General features: G+C 38.7%; 1 protein-coding gene across 3 annotated transcripts in view; it reads left to right on the top strand.

Annotated features, from left to right (window-relative positions):
• Nucleotides 1–222: 222 nt before the first annotated feature.
• Nucleotides 223–11,337, top strand: part of YTHDC2 (YTH N6-methyladenosine RNA binding protein C2) — a 32,035-nt gene continuing 20,920 nt past the window's right edge. For 2 of the 3 annotated variants that reach the window (XR_010827741.1, XM_048049932.2), the window contains exons 1-8: nucleotides 223–472; nucleotides 563–653; nucleotides 3,475–3,671; nucleotides 5,434–5,633; nucleotides 6,242–6,408; nucleotides 7,800–7,902; nucleotides 9,122–9,278; nucleotides 10,781–10,888. Coding sequence is in view for 2 of the 3 variants with exons in the window: in XM_048049932.2 (XP_047905889.1) it covers nucleotides 301–472; nucleotides 563–653; nucleotides 3,475–3,671; nucleotides 5,434–5,633; nucleotides 6,242–6,408; nucleotides 7,800–7,902; nucleotides 9,122–9,278; nucleotides 10,781–10,888 (1,195 nt within the window). In the remaining variant the exon portion in view is untranslated. The remainder of the gene's footprint in view (nucleotides 473–562; nucleotides 654–3,474; nucleotides 3,672–5,433; nucleotides 5,634–6,241; nucleotides 6,409–7,799; nucleotides 7,903–9,121; nucleotides 9,279–10,780; nucleotides 10,889–11,337) is intronic. The other variant, XM_013197623.3, reaches the window with a different exon arrangement.

The following is an 11,337-nucleotide window of genomic DNA, read 5'->3' as shown; positions in this document are numbered from 1 at the left end:
CGTCCAGCACGGCGGGTTTCACCACCCATCGCCCCCATTCCACACGAGAGTCACAGCCGCCGAGGTCGCTCCCTCCCGCCACCCCTCCCTCCCCCAGCGACGGCACCACGGGCACGCGCACGGCCAGCGGCCGTTAACCGTCGCCATCGCCCGCGCCTCGGCGGGAGGAGCTGGCGGCCGCCCCGCCCCGAACCGCCCCGCGCGCTGCCGTCACGACGCTGCCCCCGCCCGCCCCGTGCCCGTGCCCGGTGCCGTCCCCGCTCGGCTGCATCTGCCTGTCGCCCCGCGGTGCTGGCAGCCATGTCGCGGCCCGGCGGCGGCGCTAGCGGCTTCACCCGTCAGCCCGGCGGCGCGCAGGGGGGCTCGGCGGGCCGCGGTCGCGGCCGGGCGCTGAAGGATATCCGCGTCGACGAGGAGGTGGAGATCGCCGTGAGCATGGCCCTCGAGCGGTTCCGCTACGGGGACGAGAAGGGTGCGGAGAGGGGACCGGGGGGGACGACGGCCGGAGCGCCGCCTGCCCGCCGTCTTCTCACTTTTTTTTATTTTTTTTTTTTTGTCTTAGAAATGGAGTTTCCTTCTTCCCTCACTACCACCGAGCGGGCCTTTGTGCACCGGCTGTGTCAGTCCCTTGGTTTGATATCGAAGAGTAAAGGGTAAGCCGGGTCTGCCGCCCGCGGGCGCGTTGGTTTGCGGATCGCCGTCGAGCGACCCCTGGGATCCCGCGGACCCTGCCTTGTTACACGGCGTAAACTAGGGGCAGAGAGTCCGAAACGAAATAAATACCTTCACACTACGCTTTAGGTCTAAGTTAACAAAACCCGTGGCATGCTCGGTAGGTTATCCTTTTACTGCTACATCGATTTTACGCGTCCCTAAAAAGACTTCTCACCAGGATGAGTGCTGTGTTACCTGCCTTACTGTGTGCCCAAGAGGTTTGCACGGAATCTGATAGCTCTACAGGTAAAATGCAGCATACAACAGTATTGCCAGAAGAGCGCTTCTAAGAAGTGCAAGAGAACAGAATTCGTACACAGGTATTCACAATTTTTTCCCCCTTTTATTCTCCTCTGATCTTTTGAAGAGGAAATCCGTGTTTATTGACCTGATAAGCTTGCATAAAAGCTGAGAATCTGATTCCTAGGTGGGTTAAGGTGAAAAAGAAACAGAAAAGGGAAAGTTAAAGGACAAACCCAGAGAGGTAGAATACCACATATAACTTGTGTGTGGGTGTGTGTGTAGACTGTTGTAAAACTGCAGCAGTATTTGCTGTTACTCATTTCTGATGGTACTTCGTGATTCTTGCTAAAGGAGTGTAGCGTGCTAATTCTCAGAATTGTGCTTACCTGCCACATTTCAATGGGTGCTATTCAGTTCAGCTTGTTTTGAGTGAGTAGCTTGATTTCAGGAGAGCTTACTCAATTGCTTGAATGGTTTTCAGGTGAAGTTACACTGCTGTACATTGGTTCTGGTCTTGGGGTAGCGCAGCTGATTTTTGCTGCAGATACCCGAGCCAATAAATTTGGCTGAACTTGTGTATCTTTGCATCATATTTTGGGAATGTGAAGTGTTAGAAAGCTTTAGCACAAGTGCTGAAACAGTCAGAAGGAAGACACTTGGGTTATACGGTACCTATTCTGAACAGTAACTGGTAAACCCTGCTTGAATTCCTTGCGGAGCTTCCTAAGTGTTTCTGAGTGACTCCCAAGTACGGTATGCTGTTTGCAGGTTTTTCTGGAGCCTGCAGGGTGACTTGAAACTTGGAAAATAGTTGAAATTTAATCAGATGGGGGAAAAAAAAAAGAATATTCCCTTAGACAGGCACAACTTTTTTTTTTTTTTTTGACTATAATAATACATTGCACATTATGGAAGCATAAATCTCCTTTTAAAATAAATTCAAGTGTTCTTAGGCTTGGTGTCTCCAGATTAGCTCAGTAATGACACTTGCAATAACTTTTGAAGTTATCTGTCTTTAAAAGCTTGATTGTGATTGACTTCCATCACTGAATTTCTAGATAGACTATAATTTTAATATTAATATTCATTACTGTGCCTGTGGCACAGAGTGGATAAATAAGGGAAACTGTTTCTTGGGAACCACAAGTCAATGTTGTGTGTCCTTATCTTTTTTCTTTACATTAAGGAAGTACATATTGAATACTTAAAGAAACTGTATTTTAACTTTTCATAGCAACTATGTTTTCCTGTGGACAGTTGTGGTGGGTTGACCTTAGATAGCAGCCAGGTTCCCACTATACCTCTCTCTCACTTCCCCACCTCACTGGGAAGGGGTAGAAAATACAATGAAAAGATTTGTGGGTTGAGATAAGGATAGGGAGATCACTCACTGATTATTGTCACAGGTAAAATCAACTCAACTTGGGGAAGATGATTTATTATTAATAACAGAGTAAGGCAGTGAGAACTAAAACTAAAAATCCTTTCCCTGCCATGCTCCTCCTTCCTCCTGCTCTCTCTGAGTGCAGGAGGATGAGGAGTGGGGGCTGTGGTCAGTCCATGACTTTTCATCTCTGCTGCTCCTTCCTCCTCACGCTCTTCTCCTTTCCCAGTGTGGGGTCCCTCCCATGCTGTACAAATCCTTGATGAACTGCTACAACGTGGGCTTCTCATGGGCTGCAGTTCTTTCATACCGGGGGTGCAGTCCTTCAGGAACAGACTTCTCCAGCATGGGTGCATCATGTGCACCCATGTGCAGTTCTTGCTGGAAACCTGCTCCTGCAGGGGGACCTCCACAGGCCGCAGCCTCCTCGAGGCCACATCCACCTGCTCCACCAGGGGCTCCTCCATGGGGGGGGCTGCAGCATGGAGATCTGCTCCGTGTGGGACCCGTGGGCTGCAGGGGGACAGCCTGCTCCACCAGGGGCCTCTCCACAGGCAGGGGAACTGCTGCTGAGTGCCTGGAGCACCTCCTGCCCTCCTCTGCACAGGCCTTGGGGGCTGCATGGCTGGTTCTCACCCCTCTCTCCCAGCTGCTGTTTTTCTGCTTGCTTTTCTGTTACTTCTATTTGTTAATTTTTAACTTCTAAGTCTCTTTTCTATCTAGAAATCATTTTTGTGTAATACCTCTCAGTATCGATTGATACGATAATCGGGGGAATTCACTATCTTTTGGGAAGCAAATGTAGCGATCAACTTTAAAAAAAAAAAAATGTAGCAGAACAGGATTACATTATGGAGACCTAATTGTAATGTGCTTGGGCATAGGCATCCAAAGCCTGCAGTGTCTCTGCACTATTACCTTATGGTAACAGTGGGAGGCTTTGGTGTTGGATGCTGAGGATGTTTCTCTTACACTCATAATGTGTGTTATGTGGCAAAGGACGCTATTTGGAAATTTCTAATTATAACCTTTTATTTGAAACTAATCTTACAGCTATCTTGAAAGAATTACAGTGAAATACCATAGCGTAGAGGTAGGTAAGTTACTTATTCATATTTTTTTCCCTCTCTCAGAAAAGGACCAAATCGATACCTGACTGTAAGGAAGAAAGATGGATCAGAAGTATCTCATGCAGTAATGACTTGTTGTTTGAGTCCAACGACAAAACATGCCATTCAGAGATTGATTCAGAGATTTCCTGTCACAAATAAAGAACGAACAGAACTTCTGCCAAAGACTGAGCGAGGAAATGCATTTACTGTGGAAGCTGGTAAGTACAATGTATCTGACGTGGACTTGTGCATCAGTATTGCTTAGGGGAGGAAAAAAACCCACATGAACACAACACCACAACCCAGCCACACAAAACCACATTGATTTCAATCTCCTCTTGCATCCCAATGGAGAGACCTCTCTCTAGATGAAGGAGTTAATTGTCTTGATCTTCAGTTCTTAATACCGCTTGGCTTCAGACTGGTTTCATGAGGAAGTATTACTGAGGCAATCGTGCCATGCACATTCTGATGTTTCCCTTGTGCAGAGTTAATTTTGAATCTTTTAGCCACTTCAAACCAAATTCTTACAAGTTCTGCGAAGTGGAACTGAAGAGAGAAATGCTACGAAGTCCACTGTGTAAGAATAGCCTGTGAGAAAATGAGGTTGTTCTGCTCATAGAAATTCCTGTTCTTGATAACACAAGTTTAATTTTGTCTTGTCTTCTAGCAGTAAACATGTTTCCAAAGAGCTTACTGTCCAGACTTTTTGATTACCAGAATATCAGAGAGTCCACTGGAAGACATGCTTCTGATAAAATGCTTTTTTTATTAAAAAAAAATAATCCATTGAATAAGGTTATTGCTTTAACAATTGTATGCAAGAGTTTCATTATATTTCTGTGCACAAAGATGTGCAAAGGTATGGTGCACTTCTACCAATATGGGTAGAATAGGAAAATAGCCTATTTCAGTGGGTATTTCAGATTTATGATGGTTCATGCTCCAAGTGGTTTCTTTTCAAGTTTTCTTTAAATGATGTTTTAGTTCTACAGTTTTTGACTGTAATCTGTTAGCCTATGTCTGTCTTGGTAAGACAATGCTTCTTGTAATGTAATCTGTTAAACATGTTTAGTACATGCCATTGAATTTACAGCAAGCTTTTCATTCTTCTGGAAGAAAAAAAAAGGATTTTAGAACAGCATTTACAATGCTGAATTTGAAGTAATTACTTCTGAATGTATGCCGCTTCTCTGAATACTTATGCATTTCTTTCTAATACATGGCAATGTTATATTTGGGTCTAGGGTTCTAGATACAGTGTAGTTGACTTCTGTTACTTAAGATCATTCTTGCAGACTAGAACATCAAGTTATATAGAACTTACTGATAGGAGGTAATAGAAGACCAGGCAGAATGAAAGATTGGATATGAATCACTGCCGAGTTACTTCTTCTCAGAAGTAATTTTTCAAGGCCAGGCTGGATGTGGCTCTGGGCAGGCTGCTGTAGTGGTTGGCAACCCTGCCCAGAGCAGGGGGGGTTGAAGCTAGATGATCTTTAAGGCCCTTTTCAACCCAGGCCATTCTATGAAGTAATATTTTTCAGTTTGCAATAGCTTATTTCTCTTTATTTAACTATACAGTGAATATTTCTAGGCAAACCGTGGAGGTGTGAATGCGTAAACATGATAAAAGGGATAAGCAGATACAGGTTGTTTTTCTCAAGTTTAGTTTCTATTTCTTTTTGTTCTTCACGACATTTTTTGACTTTGAGTAAACTACCGGAAAAGTCTGCTTTTGTTTAAAACATTTGTGGAAGTACTAACTCCTTTGAACAACATTTATTTCAAGCACCATAACAGAATACAGAACTATATGCATTTCTTATAAATACATGATGGGTTCATTGCTTTATCTGTAGGGATGCATACCAGGTCAGGAATGCTTCACCATCATACAGAAATGAACAATATTTTAATGACCTTCTTTGGTATATGTTTATTGGTATACATATCTAACCTGTTAAATTCTCTTCACAGAAAACAAAGAAGTCAACAAGACAAGTGGACGGCTTAACAGTGGTATTCCTCAGGTTCCGGTGAAAAGAGGGGAGTCAGAGTTTGATTCTTTCAGGCAGTCACTACCAGTTTTTGAAAAACAGGAGGAAATTGTCAAAATAATCAAGGAAAATACAGTTGTTCTAATTTTGGGAGAGACTGGATCAGGAAAAACTACTCAAGTATGTATATTTATTTCTCTTAAAAATAAAGTGTTTTTACAAAACTAACACAATTTTTATAACATGTAAGTAGTAAGGGATTTCTTTATTTGACTTTTCAGGCTTTTGTTTTCCTATATAGTAAAGTCTTTGTTTAAATTCACTTCTGTGCTTTTGAAATACTAAGTCAGCAGGTACGTATTAAAAGCGTAAATGGGTCTACGTAATTTTCTGATAGTTACTAGTTTTCATTAAAATAACTTAAATAATTGGTAAGAATGGAGCTATTATTTTGTTTAGTTCTTTTTCTTCTACAGCTAGTTCTGGTTTTAGTATCAAGAGTAGAATATTGTTATGATAAAAAGAAAGGTTGTTTACAGGTATTTTTTATAGATTTCTCTGAAGTGTGACAGAAGGTTCAGCTTTTTTTTTGTGAAGCAGATTACATTTCTAAGCTAATAATTTTTTCCTGTCTTTCTGACGTTCCAAGTACATTTCACATAGTAATTCTGTTGTGAATGCTCTTGCAGCGTCTCTAGTACTGAGATGCAGTTAAGTTTGTTCAGTGCAGTTAAAAACACCCTGTAACTTCATCAAGCTAACAAGTAACTTGAAAACACTTCTTTTAGATTCCACAGTTCCTTCTTGATGACTGTTACAAAAATGGAATTCCCTGTCGTATATTTTGCACTCAGCCAAGGCGTTTGGCAGCTATTGCTGTGGCTGAACGAGTGGCGGCAGAAAGAAGAGAAAAGATTGGCCAGACTGTTGGTTATCAGATCCGATTAGAAAGCAGGTACTAACAGTATTTCTTTGAGGCAATTGATCCTGTGTTGGTATCTTGAATCTTGTGTACATTGAAGCTATAGTATATTGGGGATACAACCTAGTAAACAGCCAAGTGTATAAAATGTAGGTAGGATGTGCTATTTCAGGCAATGGAGTATTTACAAAAGATGGTTTTCCTCCTGTAGTCTGCAGTTCCACGTAGTAGGTTTTCTTACGTGTTTTGCAGGTGCATTCACTTGATTTCTGGGGGGAGAAGGAAACTTCTTTTATTATTTTCAGATCAAGTCTACATTTTCCTCTCCTTTTTCTCCCCACATTTTGTCTTTTAATGTGTGTAGGTCCAAAGTTTTGCAAGCTTTAATGGTAGGTAGGAGGGCCAGTGCGCATTAAGGAGGGCTTTATAATGACAGTTTATAGGGGATTTAAAAAGGGAAAGTAAAATAACAAAATATTAATGATGAAGCTGATCGTTATTTACTCTCAAAGATGGACCTAAAGAACTATTGGAAGCAGTGTGGAAAATGTTTCTTAAAAAGAATATATAGGATTCTCAAAAGAAAGGACAAAAGAGAGAGGGGGCATTATTTCCAATGTTGGGTAAAAAGGGGGCTGTTTATGGCAACACAGGTGTTTTATAGTTTTAATTTTATGAAGTATTAGATAGCAATGATGATTTCTAGAAGAGGCTGCTGGAGAGGAATCCATTTTGGAATATTGAATCCTTGAAATTAGTATGATGTAGGAGGATTTTTGAAGAGCAGGATGATTTCCAAACTTAGAAAGTATATGATGAGTAGTAAGTTCATATGCTGTCAAAAAAAGAACTCTAGAGTATGATAGCGGGGAATTTTTCAGAACTTAAGCTGGCAGTACTGGAGAAAGCAGTGGCAACTGCTGTCTTACTTGTACAGCTAACTCTGTCACGGGTACTAGAACAGTAGCTTTTACAGATCTTGAAACTCTTTAAGAGAAAAATTGATTCATTTGAAAGAATTTCATCTGATTCAGTCAGGTATAGTCAAATGCAAATAGTTCAGTACAAGTATGATGAAAAATTGGAACTTGTTTTTGCGAAGCTATCCGCACTGAATTTTCCACTAAACTAGACAACAGAGAGGTTCTCAAGATTTTTTCATTCATTCCTATATTTATTTAAATGTGAATCTCACTTTGCTAATGAATCCACTGTCTGAAGTTTTGGAATATAAGCACCAACATTCTGTAGGCGCTCTCTGGGAATAGGCATAGTTTTAAACTATGAGTTCTTTTGTGAGAAGACTGTAGTCTAATTCCACTTCTGGTGAGTAGCTGTTCAATACTTTAATTTCCAGTAATAAAAAGATAACATGCATTTAAATGGTGTAAAAGACTGACGTATCTTTATGAACTGTTCAATAGGGTTTCTCCAAAGACACTGTTAACATTTTGCACTAATGGCATACTACTTCGCACACTAATGACAGGAGACAGTACTCTGTCAACAGTGACGCATGTTATTGTGGTAAGAATCCTGTTTTTCATGTGAGATGGAACAACATGCATTGATAATTGAAGATGAGATCCTAGTTTTCTTAATCCTAGTATATGAAGTGTTTTTGTTTGGGCAGAATCTGAATTAACATGATGATTAACATGACTTTTTTTTCTAGTTAACTGAGCCTATTTTAACATGTGTGTATATATATATTTTTTTTGGTAAAAGTATCTTATTGTAAGTTCATGCCAATGATTAATTAAGGTATGATGAAGCAGTTGTGGAGTACAGAGCTCAATTTTTTTCCTAACTTCCTCTGTCAGAAAGCAGAAAAGCCTTTAGGCTTATGTGGATATGATTCATTATGATTCTGTTAGAATTTCTTGTATTATATACTACTTATTGCAGTAGTTATTTCTGTAGTCTGTTTGTTAGTACAAATGTTTTCAAAATAAGGAGTAGTATAACTTTCAGCAAATTACCGAAGTGTTTTTTTGACTGTGATTATTTCCATTATGGAGATTTAGAACTCAGTGAACCAGCATATTTAATCATCTTGCAAGATTTTTCTCTATTTCTGAAAACAGGAAAAAATAAAAATAATTTTACGTACTTGCCTGTTTAATGAAAGTATGAGAATGTTTTATATAATTTTGACTTCAGCTTAAAAATGTTGTGTTTGGGTTCCTGCTTGATAAATTAATAATGTGGAAGAATTCATTAATAATTTGGAAGATAAATAATGTGGAAGAAAATAGGAAGAAAAACTGACAAAATTACTTTAATCAGCTGTATACCTTAATTCATGTTAAGCTTTCTACATGACTTAAACAATCTTAATTTTTCTGGTTGTGTGGTATCATATATTTCTTCCAATGCTCATAAATTCGGAAGTGTTCCTACGTCTTATTTTAATAAACTCTCAGTGGTTCTTGTCAGTATCTTGGAATTCATTCAAATAGAAGAGTTTCAGAAGTTCACTTCAGCTTCTGAAATCAAGCTGTCTGTGGTTTATGCATTAACAGCACAATCTGCTCTGATACTGTTGTGAAACTTTGGAAAAGTTTTTGACTTCTGGATACTTTTTTAAAAAATCCTTAGATAAACTATTTAGAATACTATATTTTAATGTATCCTTAATGTACAAATGAATGATATATTTTCGTTTAAGAAGTTCATATTTGTGAAAGGTTATAATCTTAGATCTGTGGTGTTTTTCTGTTGGTTTCTTTTTCTTTTGTTTTAGGATGAAGTGCATGAGAGGGATAGATTCAGTGACTTCTTGTTAATAAAACTGAGAGATGTGTTGCAGAAACAGAGTAATTTAAAACTAATCATTTCCAGTGCTGCTCTCGATGCAAATCTCTTTATTAGGTATTTTGGAAGTTGCCCCGTAATACACAGTAAGTATTTTTGTAAACTCTGAAATTTGAGTATACCTGCCTAGAATTTATAGGTCTTACTAAACCATAGCAAAGCATTCTGAGCAAGGGAACATGAACACTGAGTGAGAGTTAGAACAATGTTTGTCCTTTTATTTCATTTTGCCCTTTTTTTAAACTGTGTGCAGCTATTTCAGAATGAAGTATTTTATCACAGGGAGTATGGTAAGTGCAGGAGTGCCCTATTGTCATGTTCAGTTCAAGCAAAGGAGAAGTTCTTAATGTACTGACTTCCAGGGTACAACTTCCTGGAGGCAGGAATCTAGAAATTACATGTGATTTCACTATCATTGGAATGTTTTTTGGAAGAAACCTCCATTATGTTGTGTGGTTTTCCACTTTACTCTTCTTGCAGCTTCCTGTTAATTTATATCAATACATTTATGCAGAAAATAGATACCTCTCTTTAGTTTACCTCAGTGGTTATACTTTGACTACATACTACTAGTCTTCACAGGCTAATCACAATTTAAGATACTTTGCTTTTTGCATTTTTGAGAATTTAAAAGAAGAGGGCAGTTGTTCAGATAATGTATCTGTTAACGTAATAAAAAAAAGATTTGACCCTCTTTCGGTGATATAGACTATAAAACCTTGACCACAGCTACCAGTACTTTGTGGCTGTGGATTCCTGTTGTATACGCAGTTTGTGAGCAGTGTGAGAGGCCTTCTCCCTGACAGCTTTTAAAAATAAGTTCAAGCTGGTTCTTTCTGAAGAAGAGAGAAGTTTTGGGTAATTGAAACTTGGCTATGGCAAATGTCTGCTAAGGGAACAGAAATTAAAATCTAGAGAATGTTTTCCTTTGAAAAAGGATCCTTTATTGTCTGTTAGAATGGTCTAGAAAATGGTGAAATTGAAAAAGAAATCAGGGTAGATTATTAGGAGATAAAGACCATTTGGAATATCTCACTTGTTACAACTTAGCAAAAAAAAGGCGGAAGTGATTAAAGAAATTGAGGGAAGAAGTACGTCTCGTATTTCTTGGGGAAAAAAAACACATTTCAATACAAAATGACAACCTTCTTGTGGGATCTTGCACCAAAGCTACATTACTGCTATGTTTGTAATTCAGATGGCAGTCTTACACAGTGAATTCTTTAACACTAAACGGAAAAAGGTTATTTTCTTTTTCTCGATTTGATAAAATTGCAATGAGTAAACTGTCAAATGCATATATCTTTCCTTAATGCTTTGATAGCATCGAAGAGGTTAATGAAAAACAATGTACCCAGCTGACATTCTCATTTTAAATCTTGTTTTGTTTTGTGGCTCAGTAATCTTAAGAAAGCAAAATCCTGGTGAAGGTAGTCTTACAGAATTTGTCAAGGAAAGTAATAATTCCTTAAACCAGGCCCTTCTAATTTTTAATTGACTTTTTACATTTACAAAAACACTTGTTTGATTAAGATTGTCAATGGAACTAGAAAGTACTTAATACTTTATGAATTATCTGTATTTTCAGTACAAGGAAGGCCTTTTGAAGTTAAAGAGATGTTTTTAGAGGACATTTTACGAAGCACTGGATATACAAACAAAGAGATGGTAAAGTACAGAAAGGAGAAACAGCGAGGTTGGTATACATCTTAATTGTGAGGGTGGGCAATGAGGCTCATTGAGTGTTTCAACTATTAAATAGGATGATTCGATGTGTTAAAGTTCCAAAACTGGAATATTAAGTAAGGCATGATTAAATAACAATTACTATCTTTAACCTCCTAGTGTTTGTTACTGATTAAAAAAAAAAATCTAACTTCCTTTCAATAGTTGTATACTTCTGGCTTTCAGTTTTTAGATGTTTTATTTTTCCTAAATATTATGATATAGAATTGCATGTAGAATACAGAAGCAAAAGACAGTATGTTGATTTTTTTGGGTACAAATTAAAAAAGTCCCGCACTCTTTAATGACTGCAATTATATCTTCCAGAGAAGTGGTTCAGATTTTCACTGCTTTCTTCAGGCATGGGTACATTTAATAAATATTAACCCAGAGACCTTATCTTACTTGAACTTAATATAA

This window comes from Anser cygnoides, chromosome Z, assembly GCF_040182565.1.
Source record: "Anser cygnoides isolate HZ-2024a breed goose chromosome Z, Taihu_goose_T2T_genome, whole genome shotgun sequence".
Classification (NCBI taxonomy): Eukaryota; Metazoa; Chordata; class Aves; order Anseriformes; family Anatidae; genus Anser; species Anser cygnoides.
The sequence above is the reverse complement of the archived record's forward strand: the minus strand, read 5'-3'. Positions and strand labels throughout refer to the sequence as shown.